The sequence below is a fragment of the Propithecus coquereli genome, unplaced genomic scaffold (assembly GCF_000956105.1).
Source record: "Propithecus coquereli isolate 6110/MARCELLA unplaced genomic scaffold, Pcoq_1.0 Scaffold77, whole genome shotgun sequence".
Taxonomy (NCBI): Eukaryota; Metazoa; Chordata; class Mammalia; order Primates; family Indriidae; genus Propithecus; species Propithecus coquereli.
In genome coordinates, this window is record NW_012153840.1 from 5,652,712 (window position 1) to 5,678,537 (window position 25,826).

Sequence of the window (25,826 nt, forward strand, 5' to 3'; positions counted from 1 at the left end):
TCAGCTTTGCTCAGAAGCTACCCTGAACATTATGCTAAGACAGGCCCACTCACAGTAAGGTCCTGGAATAAAGCCAGCTCAACAAATCAGTGCCTGCTATAGCACAGGATGCTGGGCTACATGCGCAGAGAGACTGGTGACCAGCTGAAGGGCCCACAGGCTAAGCTGAGGAGGCTGGCAACAGTGGGGCAGGGGTGAGAGGCGAGGGCACTGAAGCACATGGCTTTGGATAGCTGGCAGGGGTTGGTCAGAAGGACAAACCAACCTAGAGAGCAGCAACCAGACACAGACCCTCCCTGCTCTGAGCAGAAGCACCTGGGCGGGCTGTATGGCCAAAGACAGCACAGCAGCCCAGTACGATCACATCTGAAAACCCAAAGCCTGTCCTGCCATGTGCATCCTGTGAAAGACGATCCTTCCCACTCCTCGTGGGCTGCAATGCTATCAGCAGTGTCATCTTTAGGCAGGAAGGACACTGAGGGCATATCTATATCCCCTCTTCATAGATTAAAAAATATGAGCCCTAATTAAGCTGTTAAGAATTCAGAAGAGTCCAGAAATAGACCCATGCTTATATGGTCAACTGATTTTTGACAAAAAGGCCAAGGTAATTCTGTGGGGAAAGGATAATCTTTGCAACAATGGTGCTGGAACACATAGATATCCATAGGTAAAAAATGAACCTTGACTTCTTTACACCGTACATAACAATTAATGCAGAATGGATCACACACCTAAACAAAAAAGCAAAAACTATAAAGCTACTACAAGAAAACAGAAAACGTAGAAAAACATCTTTGCCATCCTGGGGTAGACAAAAACATCTTAAGATACCAAAAAGCATGAACCATAAGAGGAAAAAGTTGATCAAATGGACATGATCAAAATGCACAACTTTTGCTTTTCCAAAGGGACTATCAAGAAAATGAAAAGACAAGCCAAAGGCTGGGAGGAAATATCCGCCAAACATTTATCTGATAAAGCAGCAGTCCCCAACCTTTTTGGTACCAGGGGCCAGTTTCATGGAAGACAGTTTTTCCACAGACCGGGTTGGGGGGTTGTGGGGGGATGGTTTTAGGATGATTCAAGCACATTACATTTATTGTGCAGTCAAACCTCTCTGCTAATGACAATCTGTATTTGCAGCCACTCCCCAGCGCCAGCATCACCGCCTCAGCTCCACCTCGGATCATCAGGCATTGGATTCTCATAAGGAGCCACAACCTAGATGCCTGCACGCGCAGTTTACACCAGGGTTCAAGCACCTATGAGAACCTAATGCCACTGCTGATCTGACAGGAGGTGGAGCTTACGCGGTGATGCAAGCGATGGGGAGCAGCAGTAAATACGAGCGAAGCTTCGCTTGCCCACCGCTCACCTCCTGCTGTGCAGCCCAGTTCCTAACAGGCCATGGACTGGTACTGGTCCTTGGCCCAGGGGTTGGGGACCGCAGTTGATAAAAGAAGTGTGACTGGAATATATAAGGAGCTCTGACAACTCATTGATAGAAAGACAACAAGGTGGTTTTTTAAGTGGTCAAAAGATTGGAAGATACTCTTCACAAAAGATATATGATGGCCAACAACCACATGAAAATCTGCTTGACACCATTAATCATTAAGGAAATGTAAATTAAAAGTACTGTACAATGAGGTTCTATTACATACACATTAGAATGGCTAAACTTAAAAACTGAGAATACCAAATGTTGACAAGGATATGGAGCAACGGAAACTCTGACACATTGCCAATGGAAATGCAAAGTGATACAACCATTTTGGAAATAGTTTGACAGTTTCTTATGAAATTCAACATATATCTAACATGTGACTAGCCATTCCATTCCTAGGTATTTATTTACCCAAGAGAAATGAAAGCATATGTGTACACAGATGTTCATAGCAGCTTTACTCTTAATAGCCCCAACTGGAAACAACACAAATGACCATCAATTGGTCAACGAATAAACAAATTGTGGCACATGGAGCAACAGAAGTTAGCAAACTATGGCCAGTTGGCCAATCCCACCTTCAGCCTGTTTTTATAGAGCCAATGAGCTAAGAATGGTTATTACATTTTTAAAAGATTATAGCGTGGGGAAAGGGAGAAGAACAGGAAGGAGAGGAGAAGGGAGGAAGGGGAGAAAGGGGAAGAAGAGGAAAATACGTGACAGAGACACATACAGCTCACAAAGTCTAAAGTAATTCAGACCTAGCCCTTTACAGAAAAGTCTGCTGACACCTGGAATATAACTCAGCAATAAAAAGGGATTAACTATATGTATATGGTACATTCCTATATATGATATATATGAACCTGGATCAGTCTCAAAAGCATTATGTTAAAGTAAAGAAGCCAGACACAAAGATTACATGCTGTATGATTCCATTCATATGAAATTTTTTTAAAAGGCAGAACTATAGCAACAGAGCATAGATTGGTGGTTAACAGGAACCAGAGGCAGGGGGAGAGGACTGACATACAAGGCACAAAGAAACTTTTGGGGGTGATGGACATTCTCTATATTGTGAGTGTAGTGTTGGTTACATGAGTTAAATTAGTTACAACTCATTTGTACAAGTCACTGAATTGCACACTTAAAATTGATCAATCTTATTTTATGTAAATTATATTTCAAAAAATCAATTAGAAAGAAAAGAATTATCTTTATTTACTTTTGTTTATTAAAAAAAAAAAATAGAGACGAGGTCTCACTCTTGCTCAGGCTAGTCTCGAACTCCTGACTTCAAGTGATTCTCCCACCTTGGCCTCCCAGAGTGCTATGATTATAGGCGTGAGCCACCGTGCCTGGCCAGAAAGAAAAGAATTAGGAAGGATCCAGAAACATAAAACTTCCACATCCAGCAATTCTACTCCTAGATATCTACCCAAGAGCAATGAGAACACGTATCCACATGGGACTCACACGCGAATGTTCTCAGCAGCAGCACCCATGTTGGCCAGGACAGAGACGGTCTAGATCCCTCAGCTGGTGAACGGATGGACAGCACGAGGTACAACCACGCAGTGGAATACTATCCCGCGATCAAAAGGAAGTATGGATCCATGCCACAGCCATGGATGAACCTAAAAATACGTTAAGTAAAGGAAGCCAGGCAAAAGAGATCACATATTCTACGATTCCATTTACCTGAAACACCCGGAAAAGGCAAATTTATAATGATGGAAAGGAGATTAGTGGTTGCCTGGGGCTAGAGGTAGGAACAGGGATTAACAGTAAATGGGCCCAAAGGATCTTACTGGGGAGACGAAGTGCTCTAAAGCTGATTTATGGTGATGGTTGTACCATTCACTAAAGTTACTAAAAATCATTGAATTGTACACTTGAAATGGATGAGTTTTATGATATGTAAAATATACTTCAATAGCTTTGTTTTAAAAAATTATTTTTTAAAAAGAAGAGTCTAGAAACAGACCCATGCATACACGGTCAATTGATTTTTCATAAGGAGACAGCTGAAGGGGGATGGGATAATCTTTTGAACGTAAGGTGCTGGGACAACTGGATATCCATAGAGAGAAAAGTGAACCTTGACTGTCACCTCACACCACACACAAAAAGCAACTGAGACTAGATCACAGACCTAAACATAAAAACTAACACTATAAAACTTCTTTCTAGAAGAAAAGTAAGAGAAAGTCTCTCCAACCTTGGGATAGGCAAAGCCTTCTTAGATAGGACACAGAAACCATGAATTATAAAAGGAAAAAAAAAGATAAATGGATGTCATCAAAATTAAAATCTTTTGCTTTTCAAAAGGCACTGTGGCTCATGGCTGTAATCCCAGTGACTAGGGAGGCTGGGGTGGCAGGATGGCTGGAGGCCAGGAGTTTGAGACCAGCCTGGGCAAGAGAGTGAGACCTCGTCTCTTAAAAAAAAAAAAAAAAAGGCAATGTTAAGAAAACAAAAAGGCAAACCACAGACTGGGAGGAAATGGTTCTAATACATGTATCTCACCAAGGAATTGAATCCAGAACACAGGAAGAACTCTTTCAACTCAGTAAGAAGATGATTAATAATGGGCAAAAGACTGGAACAGACATGTCACCAAAAAAGAGATGCGAATGGGCAATAGGCTCATAAAAAGATGCTCAACCTGACCAGTCCTCACAGAAATATAAACCCAAACCACCACGGGCGACCACTGCACCCTGCGCATATTCAAATCACTAAAAGTAAGAAGACCGAGAATATCAGCTGTTGAGTGTATGTAGCAGGTAGAACCCTTAAACATTGCTGGTGGAAAGGTAAAATGGTGCAACCACTTTGGAAAACAGTTTAGCAGTTTCTTATAAACACATACTTAACATATAAACCAGCAATTCCACTCCTAGGCACTCACCCAAGATAAATGAAAACATACAAAGACTTGCATACAAACCTTCAAAAGACTTTTACTCATAATAGCTCAAAACTGGAAACGACCCCAAGCCCATCAACTGGTGAATGGATACGAACTGTGGAGCATCCATACAAGGGAACACCGCTCAACAGCAAAAGTAGGAGCTTCGGGTACGCACAGCAACGCGGATGAATCACAGCGCCCCGTTCAGCAAAGGAAACAAGACACAAAAGAGTACATACCGCACAGTTCCATTCACACAGAACTCCAGGGAGGAGCAACCTAGCAGGCAGCAGTAGGAAGCATCTAGATCAGTGGTTGCTCTAGAATCAGGACAGGGTGGGGGGGTGACTGGAAATGGGACACAAGGGAACCTTCTGGGGTGTTGGAAATGTCCTATGATGTGGGGATGGTTATATGGGAGTGTAAACTTATCAAACTCAAATTGTACAATTAGAGTAGGCACATTTTATGTAAATTACACCTCAATAAAGCTGATTTAAAAAAATTAAAATTCTGTTCAGAAATTTTTTTTTAGAAAGAGCTAAAGGAAGTCTGTGGTGACTGAGAACAACACCCAGCAGTATGGATTCTCTCTCTGCCCCGTTAGCAGCTGAGACCAAGGGAGGAAGCAAGACCTGAGAACTCCGATGCAACTTTTACAAATGTACCCCATAATATTTGATACATATAAAAGAATACATAACATTTATATAAGTTAGAAAGAACGATGATACAATTAGCAAATCTAAACCCACCTAATTTACCAGCTAAAACTTTCCAAACACCACTGAAGCTGGCCATATGTTCCTCCCCAGCCAGAGGTGACCATTATCCTGAACTTATTAGTGTTTATCAGAACTCCAACTTTCCAGGGGGTGTGAAAAGCTGAGAACACACCCCGCCAGAATAAGGACTGTGTATCTCAGCCTCCCTTGCAGACAGGTATGACTATGCCGTTGAGGTCCAGCCAACAGGGAGAAAGTGCAGGTGACGTGGGCGATTTTCAGGAAGTGTCCTTAGAAGGTGCCCTGCCCGTCCCCTTCCTTCTCCCGGCTCTCACTGGCTGGATGGCAGATGGGACGGCTGAGGCTGGAGCAGTTACACTGGACCACAAGACAGCTGCCAGCCAGGGATGCAGAACAATGAGGCAGAGCAGGTCCCTGAAGACCAGAGAGCCTCCTGGCAGCCTGGACTGCCTGCATGTACACAACAGAGAAAAATTCTTCTATTTGCTTTACAACACTCTTGTTTTGGGTTTTCTATTATCTCCAGCAGAATTTTATAAAACTAACACATTGTCAGCACAGCCATAATCCTAACTACCATCAACACTGAAGACTCCTACTGGCCTAAGAAACCTAAGGAAAGGATGGCTTCATTCAGCTCTCTCCCCTGGTACTTGCCCTCGTCAGCATCCACAGTGGCATTTATTTGGCCCCCACACGGCACCAAACCAGGAGTAACGCACAGGAAACAAAATGGACAGGGTGCTTCCTAACCTAGACCAGTAACAAGGACAAAAGAAGAAAAATACAATTTATTTAAAATTAGAGAAATATTTTCTTCATATACAAACTAGTAACTTTTTTTTAGCAAAAAATGAGATTTGTCTCTAAACCGGCACAGAGAGAGAAATGGAAGTGGGGCGGTGGGGAGGAGTGACATTTCCTATTTCACCTCCTGATGGGAACACATGCTGTCCGTGTGCCTCCTGTGTAGTCACCTCCGTATCACTCACATGCAGGCCACGCTGGCTCCAGGCCTCCTTGCTGCCTCAGGTTTGGCTGCAGTTTACTGACCCTGGAAGCCAGTTCAAGTCCTGCCCCTTCCAGAAAGCCTTGCCTGAGACTAGCGTTCTCGAGTTTCCTTGGTTGCCAAACTCGGAAAGCTCTCGACATTCCCACCAGACCAGGTTACATGGGTGAGTCTTCTCTGTCCTTCCCCAAGCACTGGGCTTCCCTCTATGTTAAATAGTGACCCCTGAAGACGAGGCCTGCCCCTGCTTCTCCCACAGTCTGCCTGGAACAGCCCGCACAGGCCACGCACGCAGGTCTCGCTGACTGGCTACCAGGGCAGCTCGCTCAAGTTGTTGCTACTCCCCGACAGCCGCGCGATTCTCCAGCACGTTTCCACCACCGCTTATCCATTCCACGAGCACTGCTAGAACACCTGCTCAGTCAGAGCCGCAGGCCATCAGATTAAAAACAAGAAAGCCTTGGAACTCGTGGCTCAATAGGGAAGACACTGAAATAAACATTTAAGTGTGGTGTGAGGGCAGCAGGGCACCGAGAGGGCCGATGGGAGCCTCTGTTCAAGTCAGAATGGAGCAGTCGACGCTGACCCCAACTGGAAGAGCAGCAATGAGCTGGCCAGCAAAGGCCACGGGGATGCGGGGACGACTGCCACAGGCAAATGCCCCCCAGGATGTCTTCCCTAATTCCCCATGAGGCATCTGCTCAGATGATAGAAATAATTTTACTATCAGTCTAAGAAAAATATGGTCAAGTAAGTAATATGGCCTCAAAAATAATTAGATAATGCATTTCAAAGTAAAACATCACTGTGTGTTCAGTTGTCCTCTGTCAGGGTGACCGAGCCACCCTGCTCTAGCTGTTTCTTCTGACACTCCCATCCCATGCTGCAGCCGCTCTGAACGACCCAGAGTTTTTTAAGCTCATCATCACATCTGTCTCACATCCATGTGCTTTCGCGTCAGCCTGGAACACTCTTGTCCATCCTGTCTGATCACTGAACCAGTCGTCCTCTCGGACCCACTTAAGCATCCGCTCTCTGAAGCTCCCCTTCCTCGCCTGTGCCACAGACTCGCCCGGGCCCACCTCACAGGCACTGCTGCGTTTGCTTAACTGCCCCTCCTGCTAGACAGGAGCAGCTGGGGACCTCGTTAGTCCCTTCACCCAGCACAGGGGTCCAGCACGGTGCCTGGCACACAGTAGGCATTCAGTAACGATTGCTCAGTGAATGAAGATAATCAGGGGTGTATATCAGTATACGTCACTAAACAAGGCTACAAAAGAAGCAAACTGACAAAGGACTCTGTCACTCTCAGCATTTCCGATCAAATGGTCCAAAGCCTTTCACCAGCCTTGACATTTACATCCTATTTTAAGAAGAGGCACCTGAAGCTACAGGTCAGTCTTTGAAGGGACCTAAACTGTTTATTAAAGATAGTGGGGGGAGAGGTTCAAGCCTCAGAAAAAATTATTATCCTACAAAATTTACACGGGCCCTGCTTACATCTCAAAGCTACCTGGCTTCTTGTCTCTCCGGAAAGAAAGAAGGTTGACTCAGCTCAGCCTGAGTCAACCGATCCAGCATTAATCAGTACTCCAAGCTCACGACTGCGAGGCCTGCACATACGCACACACACTGATTCCCAACTCAAAGTCGAACAAAAAAGAAGGCAAAATGGGAAACGGAGTGTCAAATCTCCTCTGGATCCACAGCCTGACTTTTCATGAACTCTACCAACTTTCTTTTAAGCCCTGAGAACACCGGTTTATGCTCACACCAGGTGACACCAAGCTTCCCCCTTGGTGTCAACCTCCTACCACTTTCACAAAAGCCTTTCCTGACTTCTCCAGCCCACATTAATTTTTCTCTTTTCTGTATTCTTATAGAATTTCTTGTCTGTATAATTAATTTTGGCATTAAACCACATGTCTTATATTATTCTTTTCTTAAGAGTTTATCTTATTTTTCCCAAAGAGCAGGCAAGATTCTTAAAGATTATGTTGTGTATCTCTCACATGATACAGTACTGAGCATTCAGTAGGTGCTTAATAAACACTGAGGACTCAAACTGGTACCATTCCAATAAGTCCCCGTGTTCTCTTTGCTGACATTGGCATTTACTAACATCTCAAGGTCAACCACATTCATCAAAGAGCAGAAATATCGGAAGAGGCACCCAGAGGCACGTCTGCTTCCAAGCAGGCGGGCCGGCAAGTCCGGAGGTGAAGACCTGTGAGCACTGGGCTCCCTGGGGTGATCTCAGAAAAGCTGCCCTACCCTGAGACATAAGCATGCAGGGCTGGGCCCCGGGAATCCCATTTTCGAGGCTTGGGCTCAGAGATGGAATGTCCTTAAAAAGCCAAGAAATGGGAAGGAATGGGCTGCCGGGGATCTAGATGTAAAATCGGCAGGAACACACATGAATGGAGGCCATAAATCCCTCCCGGACGCAGACAATGCCGCAGTGATAAGCATGCAGATTGCACACCTAGTTCAGAAACTCCCCTGAGTTTGCTTGTAATTAAGGGGGTTAGAAAGGTAAAAAAAATATATAAACCCAATTAATCATTTAAATATTTAAAGTCAGATTTTTTCCTCACTCCAGGATTAGTATATTTCATAACGCCAGCAGCAGACAGCCCTGGTTTTTACTGGGGTTCATTTTAGAGCATGTTTAAACTAGTCAGATTGAGTGATGCTTCCAGCAACTAATCGCATGTCAAATAAAAGATATTTTATGTAATAAATTACCGCTACAAGTAATTCAAATGTCATTTATCAGTTTTATTATCAGTCAGGCAAAGTCTTGTTTCTCTATATTAATCAAAATCAAGCTTTTTTTTTTTTTAAGCAGTTTTGACACCTCTTGGCAAAAGTACAGAAGTGAAGAGGTAGTCGCCCCCGGAGCTGAAAGGAGCAATGTAACGGTACAAGAAGAACGAAGCTCAATGGTGACAACTAAAAACTTCAGGTATTTAAAATTACCATTATCATTGTTTTTATACTAGTGTCAAAGCAGGAAGAAGTCTGTCTCTAAGAAGATGTATTTTATTTTTAGGGCTGGGAGACTCTTAAAAATACTCCTACCTACATACCTCACCGGGTAATGCTTTTTCTCAGAGTGATCTGGACTTGATTTAAATGACTGAACTGCCCTCCCCACCCCATTCTTCTGCCTCTTTCAGAAAGACTAACAGTTTAACCCTTTGTGACTACAGAAAGGAGGCAAACGCATGGCATTTTAGGCCACCTCTATGACCAACCAGAACAAGTTGTCTGAGCAAGAAGTTTCCAAGTAGCCGAGAGACCTGTTTGGTATTAAGCCACGGGAGGAAACAGCTGGAATAGAACAGATGTGCATCTTAAAAAAGTCTACACCCCAGCTGCCACTGCCTATCCTCAACAAATCCCATTACATGGCTGGGCCCAGGGACACAACTAAAGAAACAGTGTGGAGACTCAGCCTTCGGTTAAAAAGAAACACGTAAAGTAGGTTTAGGACCCAAAGCAAACCCAACGGATTGGAAAGAATGATGGCCAGGGAGGAGAAATGAGCTGATAAGTCACAGGTCTGACCCAGCAGCCCAAATTCAGTCCAAGGATGGCCACTGAAGCTCTGTTCCCCTGGAGTCGGCTGGTTAGGCAAGGCACGGAGGGACAGATACACTGGAGTGGGTGCTCCCTGGCCTCACCCATTCAGCCTTATCCAGAGAGCAAAAGATGGAGATATCTAAATGAGATCTGTGACGCACAAAGCAGATTCTCACCCGCTGGCGGGCCCCTGCAAGTGTGGGGAAGAGAAGGCCTTGCTGGCTCTGTCTACTGTGTTGATCACACCTGCCCAGCTGCAACAGAGCCAATGAAAACAAAGGGGAAGGGAAAGGAAGAAGGTAGCTTCAGACCATGTGTTGGGGGATCAAAAAGAATCTGTCATTTTAAAATAAACTCTTTAAAATCTGATATCTAACACTGTTTGCAATCATTTTTTTGAAAAAATAAAACTTCTGAGATAAACAATTAAAATGAAGACAATTATAGACAAGGCATTTTCAAAGATAATAGACCCAATGATGAGTTCCATTAAAGAAACAAAATTGAGCTATTTTCCATAGCTTTGGAACCAATTTTAACCTTTTTAGACTTTTCATACATGACTTAAAGAAGGGATTCTAGCTGTATTTTGGAGATATACATTTATTACTAGCTTGAAGAAAGTTTATTCCTACAGTAGCTTTCATTTAAAACAACAAAAACCTGTCATGGGTCATGATCTCATATAATAATTAAAAGTAACATTTAGAAGGGACCTTTACATTTTAACCTGAAATTCTCTAACAGACTGCTACTGCATGAATATACATGGTATAGCCAGGACAAGGCAGGGAGGCATGGGAAGGCTGGCCTAAACCTATGAACATTAACTTTAGAAAACAAAATTAGGAGACAAGTTATTTCAGTGAGCAAACAAGAATGCACTCATGAGTCAGATGTTCATGTTGTTATTAGTGAAACGGTAACATTCAAAAGCACTCATAAGAAAATGAAAACAAATCCAATAAATAGTTTTACAGTTTCTTGCATGTAACCAAAATACTTGAAACAACACAATAAACTCATGTATTCTGGTCCCTTGCCTCTTCTTAAACCTTTGTCACATAGTTAAAAGTCAGTCTAGAAGATGTGGGTGTGTCACATTCTTTGGGAAAAACCCAAGGAGCTTTCTATTACTCTCGGTTTCTCCCGGTTGGCAAGTCTGGGAGAGCAAAACATTGCTCTTTGGCCAGAGTCCTGAATCCCAGTCAAGGTTAAGCAGGAGATTGAGTGGGCAACTTACTGTATGGCTGAGAAACGAGGTGAGGGGGCTGGACGGGAACCACCTGTGTGGCTGGGCCCAAGGAAGAAGGCTCATCGGCTGCAGTACCCGACTGCTGGAAAGCCAAGTCAATCTCTTCATCTGTCAGCCCTGGGGGAAGAGAACAAAACTGCAGGTGAGTACCTTTCGCCAATGTCCATGGCTGCAACAAAATCTTCACTGAGAAATGACCCTTACAGCCACAGAATGCCTAGCATCCTAGTAAGTTGCCTCCCCAATTTGGGATTCTCCGGAACCTCTCTCAGTTGCAATTTAACCTTAAGCGACAGAATATTAGCCTCAGCACTGCTTCCAAATGTGGCTCATTCAATTTCCTTAATTTATCCTTGAGTTTATTGCTGCTTTTGAAGTCGCTCCGTACTGCAATTCTCCATTCTTCCCCCCGAAAACAGATACCATCAACTGCAAATGTGGCTCATTTTAATCTGTAATGGTGTTAAAAAAAGAGGGGAAAAAACTAACAATAATGCATGAAAACAGACAGGGAAACAAAAAACTAATTATTGGGTGAGACGACTAATTAGTCTAGATCGTTTCCGAAGACGGGAATAATTTGCTTTATTTTATGACAAATGCAGAAATAAAAGGAAAAATCAGGACTGACTGTGATTAGTATGAATGGGATATAGAATGTAAAGAAGAAAATAAAACAAGAAAACAGATCAAAACAAGGCCAGGCCCAAACTTTCAGATGATTATTACTCTAGCCTATCATAGGCTGCCTATATCGCCTTTGGCTAGTTTTTCTTTTCCCTTTTTTTTTAATCCTCCCAACACTCTAAACTACACTGCACACGGGACATCAGGAAATAGCAGGGCGCCATCTGCAGTGGTGATAACATGTGGAGAGGATTTGCCCGTGGAAGAATAAAAGACAAGTGAAAACCCCATGAAGACCACATTTCCAGTGGGCACACAGCTGGGATATTTTCAATGGGTCTGAGGCTGACTGGGGGCATTGACTCTTGGGAGGAGGAGGAGGAGGGCCTGACTAACCTGAAGAAAAGGAACAAAGTATGGCATGCAGGTATGAGAAGAACTGTCCCCGGCCAACTTGGGAAGCAGCTGTGTGGACAGAGGCACTCCAGCTGTCATGAGTAGGAAAGGCAGGTGGGAGGTTACCACTAGTCTGCAAAAGACCACTCGGCCGGCCCATGCTGTTCCGGGAATCCCAATATCCAGTCGAGCCGGAACACAGAGCTTTTAAACTAGAGCCGAGAGCTTTTCCACATCTGGTCGGCAGCTCTCCATTAGAGGCCCACAGCATGGTATATTTGCCCCTGGGGGTAGATGAAGTACAAGGAGGTTCTGAGGATCAGCATCTTCAAAAGCATGGTGCCTCCTACTCTGAGCCTAGGGGCTAATAGATGGTGCACATTAATGCTTTAAAGCACAGCTCTGCCCTGCACCGTACCAGCGTGTGAGTTGACTACAGCCATCCCTCAAACTTTTCATGTCCTACCACAACCGATCAGGGGAGAATGCCTGAACTATTCTAAATGGTCCTGGACCTTTTTTTCCCTTCTCTGTGCTGAGCAGTTAAGGTCTGTCCCCATTTAAAATTGCAGCTCTGCCCCCTTTCCTCTCTTCTCACAGCGGAGCTAGCCAGAGACAGGCAAGGCCATACTGCTGGGAGTGTGAAGGGCCACTAGGCTGCCCCGATTGCACTATGCTCTCGACAGACCGGTGGGCGGATGAAGACGTTTCCAGGGTTCAAAGTGTATCATTTACTGGCACTTACCACCTCCCAAACAGAAAAGCGAAAGTTCAGTAGATACAGTTAGACAGGGTATGTTCCTCCTCCCTGACTCCCCAGCTTGCTGCAAAGGGATTGTTTTATCCGTCATTTTACCTCCAAGAAGAACGGACAGGGCACGCAGGCCAGCCAGGCAGAAACACAGAACATGTTCCCCCTGAGTTTGTGCCTCTCCGGCTCTGGCCTGCGTGGTGACTGACGACCACTCCTACTAAGCAGGAAGGGGGAACCCCTTTCAGAATCCTAGCAGGAAAGACATTCAGCAGGAAAGACAACCAGTTCATAATCAGCCATTACAGAAGAAAGCGGCATCTGCGATGTCAGCACAGGCTGATGGTCACTGGTACACTACGGAATTTTATAATCCTGGTGGTTCGTGTGCCTTGTCAGCCGCTGGCTGCAAATGAGGATAATTTTCCCAAAAGGAGCATTCAGTTGCATTCTCATTGTCCCTTTTGGCTCTTTCAAATATAAACAAGTACGATAATGTTTAACGCTGGGGAAATATACAGTAAGTTACAGGCTGTGCTGCGGCCCTGAGAGCCGGAGCTGGTTAAAGGGACAGGGCTCCTTGCCTGTTGTTCTGCCCTCTGGCCCTGAGCTTTTACGAAGCCTATTTTCCTAATAAAACATGTTCCTTGCATTATCGCAGCTGAGCCCACTGGTGAGGCCACGGTTTAAAGGGCATCAGCACTTCTTCCAAGCTCGTGTTTTTCAGAGACCTTACCATTTGCTGCTCCAAATTTACACTGGCTGGAATTCTGATAGCCCTAGAGCTCTAGGAGAGTCAGGATTCTGACTTAGCTACAATAAATGAACTCTTTTTCTTCTTTTAAAAAAATAAGCATTCTAACAATCTCACTGAATAATATAATTTCAGAGCTGGGCCATTATCCCTGTCATTGCCCTCATTTAACAGATTAAAAAACCTGAGGTCCAAGGAGGGTGAAAACAATGTCCCACATCCTGCTTGTTCTAGAAAAGGGTAATGCTGATGTCAACCCAAGGCTCCCCCTCTCCAGCCCGGTGACTTTCCACTATACCACAGAGTTACAAAACATCACATGACAGATTCAGAACTTATGTCTGAAGTCTTCAATCTTATTAAAGAGCTTTAGAGGATTAAATTTTCTTCTCCCATCCCCATCCTAGGCACTCTCAAGAGCCAATGAATATTGTTTTGAGACTATATTGAAACAACACAGGAACTTAACCCCTGGCTCCTACCTGCGAATGACACCTGGACAAATTTTTCAACACTAGAGTGACACGGTAGGATGTCCTTTTCCCGGTCTTGTTCTAATATCCCAACCCCAAATCAAATCCAAATGCCTCTCACATACTGGCATCTATGCTTGTGAGTGTCCTCTCCCTCTGGAGTGTCCTCAGCTTAGGCAGAACTGACCAGCTTCGGTATTTGCAGGACTCAGGTAATGCATCTGGGACTCACAGAGACTAAGCGGGGGTCACCCACCTCTCTCCAGATCACGATGTGGTGGGATGACCACTGGGATGACCCTGCCTTCAAGGACAAGGTGCTGCCATACGACCCACACGTAAGACATCCCAGTACCCTAGCCCCATTTTTCCCAACCCTGCCGAGATAAACAGTGCAGATCTTAGACTGAGACCTTGCAGAATCCAAAAGGTTAAAAGGAATAATAAAGGAAACTGCCAATTGTGAGTGAATTATATTTGGCTCTGAAAGCTGAGGCACAGAGGCTATATTATAAAAGGCATCTCTTTGCGTTGTTTACCATCACCCTGACTAATGCAGACCTTTTTTTTTTGTTTTAAATAATCTCATGCAAATTAGACACACACACTTCCTTCCAGTTGATTGCTATCTGCAAGGAATCATCTAACCGCAGAGGGACTGAGCAGTGGCTGAACAAGCAGAGGGGTGGGAGCAAAGGGCTCCCCCGTCCTGTGGCGTGCAACCTCCTCCCCTCCCTGTCTGCCCTAAGTCTTCCTTTAGCTGCTGCCTTTGGAAGAATTTGTCAATTTTAATAAAGCCTAGAATTTTCTTTTAGTTGGGGTGTCAATCTGCATTATCTGACACGAATAGCACTGAGTATCTAGCGGTTCTTTCTGTAACTTCCCCTCTGCCACCTGGTGATTTTCAAGAGCTACCAGCTCCCCAGACACCCTGCTGCCTGGTTTACAGCACTAACAATTAAAATATATTATTGATAGAGAATAACACTAAGAAAGTCATGCCTAGTTATTCCAGCCACTCACTAGCTCTGGCCAAGAGGAGGAGGAGGAGAAAGGGATGAGGGAGCTGACGCGGGGCCTTGACTCTGCGGGGGTAGACGGTTCCACTCCACCTTTTCAAACCACAGCTGCCTGATTTGCAAAACTGAGAGCTCTCAATTCAAACAGAACTCTCTGAGTGAAGATCTTGTGCACCCAGAATCCAGGCAGACCTATTCTCTCAGTTCTCTGGAATCTACTTCCACAAGCCTCCGGGACAGCTCCCTTTACCAGGAAACGCCTGCCACCCCTGTGCAGAAGCTGGGCCCGGAATTTCTTCTCCAGGGTGGGCTTCTTGGAAAAGAACAGAACAAGTGAGCTACATCCTATTGATTAATAAAGCCCCAGTGTCACCACTGCAGCATCTGAACTGCGTGGCCACAGGGCTTTCGTACCTGCCTATTTTTATCCCCTAGAAGATAAACAAATTCTTCTTCTCAAGGTTCCTGTTAAAATGCAAACAAAACCAAACTGACTGACTTTGTGAGCTGCAAGGTACTGGCTGTGACGTGAGTGTGATGCCCCAGGGTCCTTTCCCACGACTCAAACCAAACCAGGCACCCCAAGGGCTGCCTTTTTTCTGTGGGACAGGCTGTGCAAGGGCTTCTCAGAATAAGTAACCTCACCACTGTCTCTAGTGACCTCTGGGCACTGCCACAGGCCTGGCCCAGTGCAGGTGAAGCAGAAAGACAGATGACAGAAGACAGCAGTGTTGTCTATATCTTTCAGGTCAAACAACAACCAGGACAGAAGGGTTAGGAATAGTTTGAAAATAAGCAAGGTAATGAATGCCTGGCAGCACCTTCTGTCCCAGCCCAAGATTTATCATCAAAATGTGGAGTCTGACTCTGACTGGGATTACAGGGCCAGGGCCAGAGGGCCAGTGGCAAAGGGTGACAGTTAAGGGCTGGCAACTCGGACACCTTCCTCGCCCATCCGTGCGGTCCCTCTGTTTGCAGGACTCGGGCGATTCACCTGGACTCGGGGAGACTGAGCAGGGGTCACCTCTCTCAGAATACCGCTGGTTACCTGCCCCACACATTCTGGAAGGAGATGATGCAGAGAGGACAGCTCGCTAAAAACACTCCCTAAATTAAAAGAAAAATCAACTCTCTCAGAAAAGGTTTAGGGAGGGGAAAGGGAAAAAGTATTTTTATTTTATTTTATTAACATTTTGTTGGAACAGTAGAGTACAATAAGGACTCTCAGAGCCTCTAAAAGTCGTTGGATGACCTGTAGACCCCTATTTCCCAGTGCCTTGTATAAAATTGAATTTTTTAAACATAAATTACACGTAATGACGACACTGTAAAAACTAACAGTAATGGAAAGCTGTGCTGTATTTCATTAGCCTGTATTATTCCGTGCCACCTGATCCAGCCGGGCCTTGTTTATGAGTTAGTGTGTTAGCAGATGCCGATGGAAGCATTTGCTTCGACCTTGCTCTTCTCATTGGGGCATGAAATTACGACGGCAGCACCTTGATATTACAGCCATAAATACAGTAAACTGCAAATTTAAGCCAACGGCTCCTATTGTCTCTGAACATAAAGCTGATCGGTATTTATTTAAAAGGAGAACAAAAAAAATATTATATATCACCTTGTTTATGGGGCCTCCCCCCACTTCCTTATCCCCCTCCCCCAGCCCCCCAACCTGTCTAATTCACTTGGTTAAAATATTAAGCAAATAAGCAAAATGCTTTCTTCTCTACTGATTAACTATTCCCAAGCAGTGAAAACAGTTTTTGAGGAAACTAGTTCCAAATATCATTACCCTGAATGAAAGAGTTTTTATAAAAATTGATCTGATGAAGGGCCGGTTCCCACCATCTTGTTGTTGATACGTAAATTCAAGAACAAGACACGAGACTTTCCCCTCTCCTTAAATGAGGAAGTTCAGACAACAGGAGAAAAAGTTGCTGATGATGCCCTGAAACTGAATGTCCTCTCAGTATCCTTCTAAAAATCGTTAGGTAGAAATGCTATTTCAAAAAGCAGCAAGACACTGCCTTCTGCCACCTAAGAAAAGCGAAAGAAAGATATCTAACCAAGAAGATAATTCTCATCTCGACACAGAGAGCTGGGGGACCTCTCATTAAAACTTGCACCAATCCCTCCTTATCCCAGTGAACCATAAAGACAATATATCCTTTAAATACATTAAATGTGGAAGAAAAATAAACACAAAGACAAAAGGACACTGGCTATCACCAACCACGTCTCCTGGCATAAATCACTGAATAAAAAGCCGCTGCACGATGTACGTCACGGCGAGCCCAAGACTGAGGAAGCGGACAGGCGTGTTCCACTGCAAGTCTAACGAGAAGGGAGGTCTGCTCTCCTAATGTCAACATGAGAGGACTTCTGCCTCTCAGAGAGGCAGAAGAGAGGCAGAAGAGGGATGTTAAAACTCAACCAAGTCCAAGTTTGGAGGTTTGAAAGGGTGGAAACTATAGAACATCAGCAGGCAAGCTCCAAAGTCGCGACCAGTGAAGCATGCAGAAGGACCATTTTAGCAGCGAACTAAATGCAAGTTTAGGGGAGCAGTTTAATTCCAAAGCAGATAGGCTAGGGTCACAGGGTCCAGTGCCCAGTAGTATCAACGACACAGCCAAATCAACCAAGATCAAAAGTTTTTGTACATTTACTTTTGATAGGTTATTCCACAAGGCAGACATACTCCCTTGGAGCCCTAAATTATATCAGACATACCAGTCATTGAGCTTAGCTCCTTCCGCATAAGGAGGAAACTTTCCTATAAAATTTATCGAGCTTCTCTGGGGAGTAGTATAACTGGTGAACAAGACAGAAGTGAGCTGCCCCTCTGCGTAACACAAATTGAGATCTCTCATATGAAAGACTGGGAGGGTTTCCAATCAGCATCCATGATGTCTATTTTTAGATCTATATAGTCTAAAGGTTTTTGTGTTTCTTTTTCCTTTTAATCCCTCTCTGCTAAATTAGAAACAAAAACAAAGAGCAGTTACTTTCGCTATGTGATCAATTCCAGAGGATTAATAGCAGGACAAATATCCCTGCCGGCTGTCACAAACGGCAATCTCTAACCCAGCAGGTCTTTGGCAACAGACTGAGAAGTCAGCCCTTCCCACAGTCCACTGAACAAGTCCTAGGGAAACAACTGTGTCCTTAAAGACCAAGGGGATGGTAATCAGGAATCACTGCTATTTAAATGTCAAAGGCCAGGTAAGCCAAAATGTATGTTTGTGCACATGTGGAAAAGTCAAATTGATAAATACTTCTAACAATACTTAAATCTCGCTCCTGTTTCAGAAGAGGCAGTGAAGATTGATTTAAACAAAAAATCAACTTGCCTTTGACAACCAAAGAAATTCAGAACTGGAAGAAAAGCTGGAGTTCATCTGATCTATCTCTTGTTCCTTTTTTTTTCTTTCTGTTTTATAGATCAAAAAGGGGACACAGAGAGGGACAGTAACTTGCCCACAGCCTAGGCAAGCCCAGAGGCAGAAGTGGATCCCACACAGGCTCTCTGTACCATACAGGAGGGGCCAAGGGCCTGACACACCTGCTGCTCCCCTCCGCCACCTGACATAGTCAACACACCTTAAATAAGCAAACTCTTAGAATCAATCCTCCTCCAAGAAGAAGAGCAGAAGAATACAGGGAGCCTAGGGAAAACCAGGTGATGTGAACACGGGACCTCTATGTTAAAAAAAGATTGCATATCCGTCCATACACAAACATGGACACATGTATTTGGCTGTGTATAAATGCATGAACCAAAAGGAGAATAGATGAGAACTGGTAACACTGGTTATATATGGAGAGAGACTAGTAGCTGGGGAACAGAGATTGAAGGCAGACTTGTCACTGCATACCCTTATGAATTTTGTTCCATGTGACTAGATTTCTAATTCAAAAGGATAAATTAATTTTTAAGAACAAAGAAAATACTTGGGAAAATAAACAAACAAACAAACCTTGCTCCTGAACAAAATCACTTAAAATGGTTAACTCCGTTTTCTGGAAGAGAAAAACCAAGACAGAAAAAGGTGTGAGCCATGCCCAGGAGCTGGGACTAGAGTGACACCCGCAATTCCTGCTTCTTGCTTAACCCATTGTGGCTGCAACCACAGCAGCCAAGTACAAGGTGGCTTTTTAAAAAATGTGTTTTAAAATGGCAGACATCTGCTCTATTTTGACACATCCTGGCTGCCCAAATGTTTCTTTCAGCTCTAAATATTTGCTTCACCAATGGAAATGTTTCCATCACTGCAACAAAACAAACATTTGCTTTGGGATGGGAGGGACAGCCATACGCCGTTTCATATGTTCCTTGAAACAGCCTGATTTGAGAAACAACTCCACTGTAGGACACAAATCAAGGTGGAGGTTGTTGTTCCTTTAAAAAAAACCTTGTCACAAGAGTTCAGTGCACTGGGGCGCACTCTTCAGACACTCAGCTGAATGCTATAAATGTTCCTTTGGGGCTTTCTTTCACATCTTGAATCTTAAATACATGATTAGAAGGTTTATTATTTGGCACTCAACTTACTTTCCAAAGATTTAAATTACTATGCAGCTACCAGATTTTTTTAAAGGCCTTGTATTAATCTGATATTAACACATTAAAACATGCTATGTCCTAATAGGTCAATACATAAACTATTTTGTCACCACCTATTTGTGTAGCTCAAATAAATTTGGTATTGGCTGCTATCATCAACATTATTAGTAGAGAGATAAGTATGTAATACTCAACCAATCCATAAATATTTGAGTGCTTGTTTTGCTAGGCAATGTGAGAGAACTAAGATCTCATTTTCTCTACCTGTTAAATGGGAGCTTCCCTAACACCCCTTCCCCCAATTTCTTATGATGGACGAGTCTGTCAATCTGTTTATCTATATATAAATATATTTTCTAAATTATATAGATATATCTATATACAATAAAAATAACATGTCAACTGCAGAAAACATGGAAAATAAAGAAAAGCACCTAAAAAATAAACAAAAAAAAAATCATTCATATTCCCACTCTCCACCTAGAAATAACATCCAAAATGTTTTAAACCCAAGTGCTAAAGAATGTTTTAGGAACTTTTTACTTTTTCTTTTCCCCCAGAGATACAGGGTCTTGCTCTGTCACCTAGGCTGGAGTACAGTGGCCGATCATAGCTCACTGCAGCCTCGAACTCCTGGGCTTAAGCAATCCTCCTGCCTCAGACTCCCAAAATGCTGGGACTACAGGCATGAACCACCGAGCCTGGTCTACATTTTGAACTCTGAATCCCACCACCAAGCCTATTCAGGGCTGGCAAGGCACACAACTCAGGGTTCCATGCTCAGAGGGTTGTGGCACCTTGTGGGACTGTGTGCTGCCTATCCCACGTGGCCACAGGGACTTAATTCTCCCCATTTACAGCCCAGGAGCCAGAGGCTCACAGACATTAGCCAGCCTAGCTGAGGTCCCGCTGCAGGTGTCGGGGGACAGGGCTTCGACCCCAGGCCCAGGCTCCTCATCACTACTCTATACAACACAAGGAGGAAAATATTCCAAACCCGTTCAAGCTGAAAGGGAGCACTAATATCCTATCACTTCTAGCCTATCACTCAGATTTATTGATGAAGTTATTAAGACTGAATTTTACCAACTTAAAAACAACTTTTTTATATGAGGATGCCCAATGTCAGCGAGGGTGCCATGAAGAGCAAACTGAGAAACTGTGGAAGACGATTTGGCACTCCATCTCAACAGTGTTAAGAAATGTTCTTACTCTTTGACTCAACAATTTCACTTCTAAGAAATAATAAAATAACGTAGTATAAGACTCACATACAAAGATGGTTCATCATATTTTAATAGCAAAAAAATTAAACAATGCAAATGTCCAAAGAGGAATGATTAGGCAAATTATGATACATTTCAATAATGTAGTATTATTCAAATATTCACATTCATATGCACAATTTCTGATGATATGGGAAAATGCTTTTGATACGTTAAGACATAAAAAGCAGATGTTATATTCATACCCTGATCTCAATTACATTTTAAATAAGAAAAAAGAAACCAATAGATGCATCATTTTTAACTTAATCTGAATTCAACTTATACATGTTCAGAAGGGAAGAGAGAGGGAAAATTACACCATAAACAGGGGGGAAGGGCTCACCATTTCATTCCACAAGTTCTGAGTCTTCAAGTGAGCAAGAGACTCAAGGCTTGAATTTGCTGTCCCCTCATCACCTCATTCCCACACACCTTTGTAGTCTTAGCACCCTGTTAAAGGCTATTTTCCGCCACACATCTTCTAAGACAAAATCTTGTTCTGTTGCCAAGCTAGAGTGCCATGGCATCAGCCTACCTCACAGCAACATCAAACTCCTGGGCTCAAGCAATCCTCCTGCCTCAGCCTCCCAAGTAGCTGAGATTACAGGCATGAGCCATCACGTCCAGCTAATTTTTTCTGTTTTTAGTAGAGATGGGGTCTCTCTTGCTTAGGCTGGTCTCGAACTTCTGACTTCAAGGGATCCTCCCATCTCAGCCTTCCAGAGTGCTAGGATTATAGGCTTGAGCCACCGTGCCCACGCCTGCCCCCACCACATACATCTTGACACCCACATGCAACACTGACATGACATTTGATACTAAACCAAAGATCTGTTTCAATGTGAAGGAAAATGTGGCTATTTTGGATTTATTGAGAGAACACCTTTCTAAGGGATTTTTAACAATTATTTTTAAAATTAATATTTAGTTGCTGAGTGCTATAGTCCCAGCTGCCCAGGAGGCTGAGGTGGGAGGGTCGCTTGAGTCCAGGAGTTCCAGGCTGCAGTGAGCTGTGATCCTGCTATTGCACTCCAGCCTGGGCGGCAGAGTAAGATCCCACCTCTAAAAAATAAATAAATAATAAACATTTAATAGAAACATTCCAGGTACAAAATTCTAAAGATACAAAAGTGTACACAGTAGTCCCCCTTTATCTTCAGGGGATACGTTCCAAGACGCCCAGTGGACGCCTAAAACCAAGGATAGCACCAAACCCTCTATATGGATTATACACCAATTTCTTTTCCCTTCTTCACAATTTCACAGATAGATTTTTTTTTTTTCTGAGACAGAGTCTCACTCTGTCACCTGGGCTAGAGTGCAGTGGCATGATCATAGCTCACTGCAACCACAAACCCCTGGATTCAAGCAATCCTCCTACCTCAGCCTCCCAAGTAACTGGGACTACAGGCACACACCATGGCACCTGGCTAATTTTTCTATTTTTAGTAAAGATGGGGTCTCTCTCTTGCTCAGGCTGGTCCCGTACTCCGGAGCTCAAGTGATCCTCCCGCCTCAGCCTTCCAGAGTGCTAGGATTACAGGCGAGAGCCACAGCACACAGCCACCAGGTTCCTTTTGGTTACTGTTTGCATGCTACATCTTCTTCCATCACTTTACTTTTAATCCTTATGTGTGTTTACATTAAAGGTGTGTCTGATGCAAGCAGTGTTGAGTGGGGTTTAGTCTTTTTAATTCAATCCTGACAAACTGCTTTTAATGAAATATTTAGTCCATTTACATGTAATGTAAATATTGAAATTTGGAGGTTTATATCTTTCATCTTGTCATCTGTTTTCTTTTTGACCTGTTTAATGCTCTTTTTTCTCTTTCCTTCTTTTCAATTCAGTTTTTCCCTCTATTAGCTTGTAGTCACGGTGGTTTCTGATGGATTTCTCCACTGTAAAGTTACTGTCTTTCCTTTTGTAGTTATTAAATAGCTTGGAGGAGATACATCATACTTTCTCTTCAAACTTTTACCTTCTCATTTTTAGCACTCAGTAGATCTTGTCTGCAACAATTATTACTAGATATTAGCCTAATAGGAGATCCTCAATTAAGAGTGAAAGGGGTCCTGAGACTGAAAAACTTGAGAACGAGGACCCCACATATCACAATACATCCTTCAATTACTATAGTGTCATATAAATGAGGAATTTTACCATTTCCCCAACAACCCTAGCATTTATACACTTTCTTTCCATCCCTCCCTTAGTGTATTGCCACGCATTTCAATTATAAGGCATGTTGAAACCCATGAAAGACTTTCTTATTTTATACAGTCAATATTCATTTACGTGTCCTTTCCTTTGCCCTTCATTCCCTCCTGCATGTCTGTGTTTCCATGTAAGAACATTTTCTTTCTACCTAACCACTTTAGTGTTTCTTTTAGTGCAAGTGTGTTGGCAATGAATTCTCTATTTTTGTTTTCTGGAAATCTCTATTTTTCTTTATTTCAAAAAAAATTTCTATTGTGAAATAATTTCAGACTTACAGAAAAGTTGCAGGCATAGTACAAAGAATTCCTATATATCTTTCACCCAGATTCTTAAAATGGTAAATTTATCACATTTACTTTATTATTCTCTATCGATTTATCTAATTATATTCCCTGAACTGTTTGAGACTAAGTTGCAGACATGATGCCCCTTCCCCACTAAATATTTCAGTGTGCATTTGGGGTGGGAGTAGGGGAAGCTCATGTCTGTACATAACCACAGTGTAAATTATCAAAATCAAGAAGTTAACGATGTCAGATTTGTATCCATAGCTTAGACCTTTCCTCTGAACTTGACTCCTATTATCCACCTGTCTACCTGATACCTCCACTTGGATGTCTGATATCTTACATGTAATATGTCTAACACTGAGCTCCTAATCTTGCCCTACCAGACTGCTCCATTCCCAGTTAATGGCAACTCCAAATTTCTAGTCACACATGGCCAAAAACCTTGGAGTCATCCTTAATTTCTACCTCTCTTTCATATTCCAGATGCAACAAATCAGAACATTCTGTTGGACTTACTTTCAAAAAATACCCAGGGATCTGAGGCCTTCTTACCACTTGACTGGTCTCCTCGCTTCCACCCTTGCCCTCCTACTGTCTATTCCTAACACAGCAGCCAGGGTGATCCTGTTAAAGCTTAAATCAGATTATATTATTCCTCTGCTTAAAACTCTGATGATTTTCCATTTTACTTAAAGTAAAATCAAAGTCCTCACAGAGATCAATACTGCCCTACACAATCTGCTTCTTGTTAATGCTGTGACCTCCCCTCTCACTACTATCCACCTTGCCTACACACTGGCCTCCGTTCTGCTCCAAGAATTTGCCAGACATGCTTCCTCTTCAGGCTTTTGCACAGGGCGTTCCTGTTTCCCCAAAATTCTTTCTTCCAAGAAATCTGTGTGGATGGTTTTCTCATTTTCTTCAAGTTTTTCCTCAAAATGTCACTGTAGAGAGAGGCCTTTGCAAACCATTCCATTTAAAATTGCAACCTCCCAAGAATTCTCTATTGCTCTTACTCTACTTACATTATGTTTACATTTTATTCTATTTATTGCTGTCTCCATTCCTCCCTACCATTAGAATGTAAGCTCATAAAAGGTAGGGATTTTGGCCGGGCGCGGTGGCTCACGCCTGTAATCCTAGCTCTCTGGGAGGCCGAGGCCGATTGTTTGAACTCAGGAGTTCGAAACCAGCCTGAGCAAGAGCGAGACCAGACCCCGTCTCTACTAAAATTAGAAAGAAATTAATTGGACAACTAAAAATATATACAAAAAATTAGCTGGGCATGGTGGTGCATGCCTGTAGTCCCAGCTACTCGGGAGGCTGAGGCAGGAGGATTGCTTGAGCCCAGGAGTTTGAGGTTGCTGTGAGCTAGGCTGACACCATGGCACTCTAGCCTGGGCAACACAGTGAGACTCTGTCTCAAAAAAAAAAAAAAAAAAGGTAGGGATTTTGGGCTATTTTATTCCCTCCTATGTTCCCAGTACTTAAAATACCTAGGTTCTACTGGCATCTAGTAGGTATTTGATAAAAATGCATAGGAAGAATAAATAAACGAAAGCCAATATGCAAAACAGATCCAAGTAATGTTCAGGTTTGGGGAGGTCCAGTGGGGGCATGGAGAAAATCCAGAGTCCCACCTTCTTGATTCCCCCTTCGTCCCTGAAATATCTCTTTACAATCTCCAAGGATCCCCCAAAATAGGTACAAAAACTGTTACCATATATTCACTCTTTACTAAGGCAAACTAGTTTATTCCTCAGCCCCTGACATACCTCATACTCTGGAGACAGTCAGACATCAGTGACTGTGATCTTCTGCCCACCAGAGTAGTTCACCCCACCCTACTCAGACCTTCTCAGTTGTTCTGGGTCATCTCTTCCACCACCAAAGCTTTCTCTGGTCACCCCTGCCGGGACTGCCTTTCTATAGCATCTATAGCTATCTATATAACATCCCTCTGGTTGTCAAACACAGATTGCTTTATAACCTTTCTTTTGTCCTGTATGGTTTTCTGAAGATTTTAATGCTGTTGAACTTTTACTGTTTGTCTTATTCATCATTGTATTCCCAAAACCTAAAACACTGATCAGTTCACAGTGAGCATTCACTGAATATTTGTTCAATGTGTGAATATATGTGAATAAATCATCCTGGTGTTTAATGGATTGAAGATTTTTAATAATTGTAAGATATACAATTATTTTTAATAATTTTTAATAATTGTAAGATGCAATTTTTAATAATTATGAGATAATTGGTAGTATTTGGTGACAATCCCTTTTTCCTCCTCTTAAAAACTGTTATTTATCATAAAACTCATTACCACTGTCATCACTAACATTTTACATTATTCTTGAAGTTTCATCCTATGTAATATGGCAGGAAATTAAAATGCTTAACAATTAGAAGAAGTTCACAAAATAATTGATTGTAGACAATATAATTATATACCTAGAATAATCAATTTAAACATAAGAAAGTTCAAATGAGATGGC

At 43.0% G+C, this 25,826-nt stretch overlaps 1 protein-coding gene across 1 annotated transcript in view; it reads right to left on the reverse strand.

The window, feature by feature from the left end:
• PEX14 (peroxisomal biogenesis factor 14) overlaps positions 1–25,826 on the reverse strand; it is a 130,219-nt gene that overhangs the window by 15,064 nt on the left and 89,329 nt on the right. Inside the window, exon 4 of the mRNA XM_012662628.1 lies at positions 10,954–11,082. Coding sequence (XP_012518082.1) covers positions 10,954–11,082 — 129 coding nt within the window. The remainder of the gene's footprint in view (positions 1–10,953; positions 11,083–25,826) is intronic.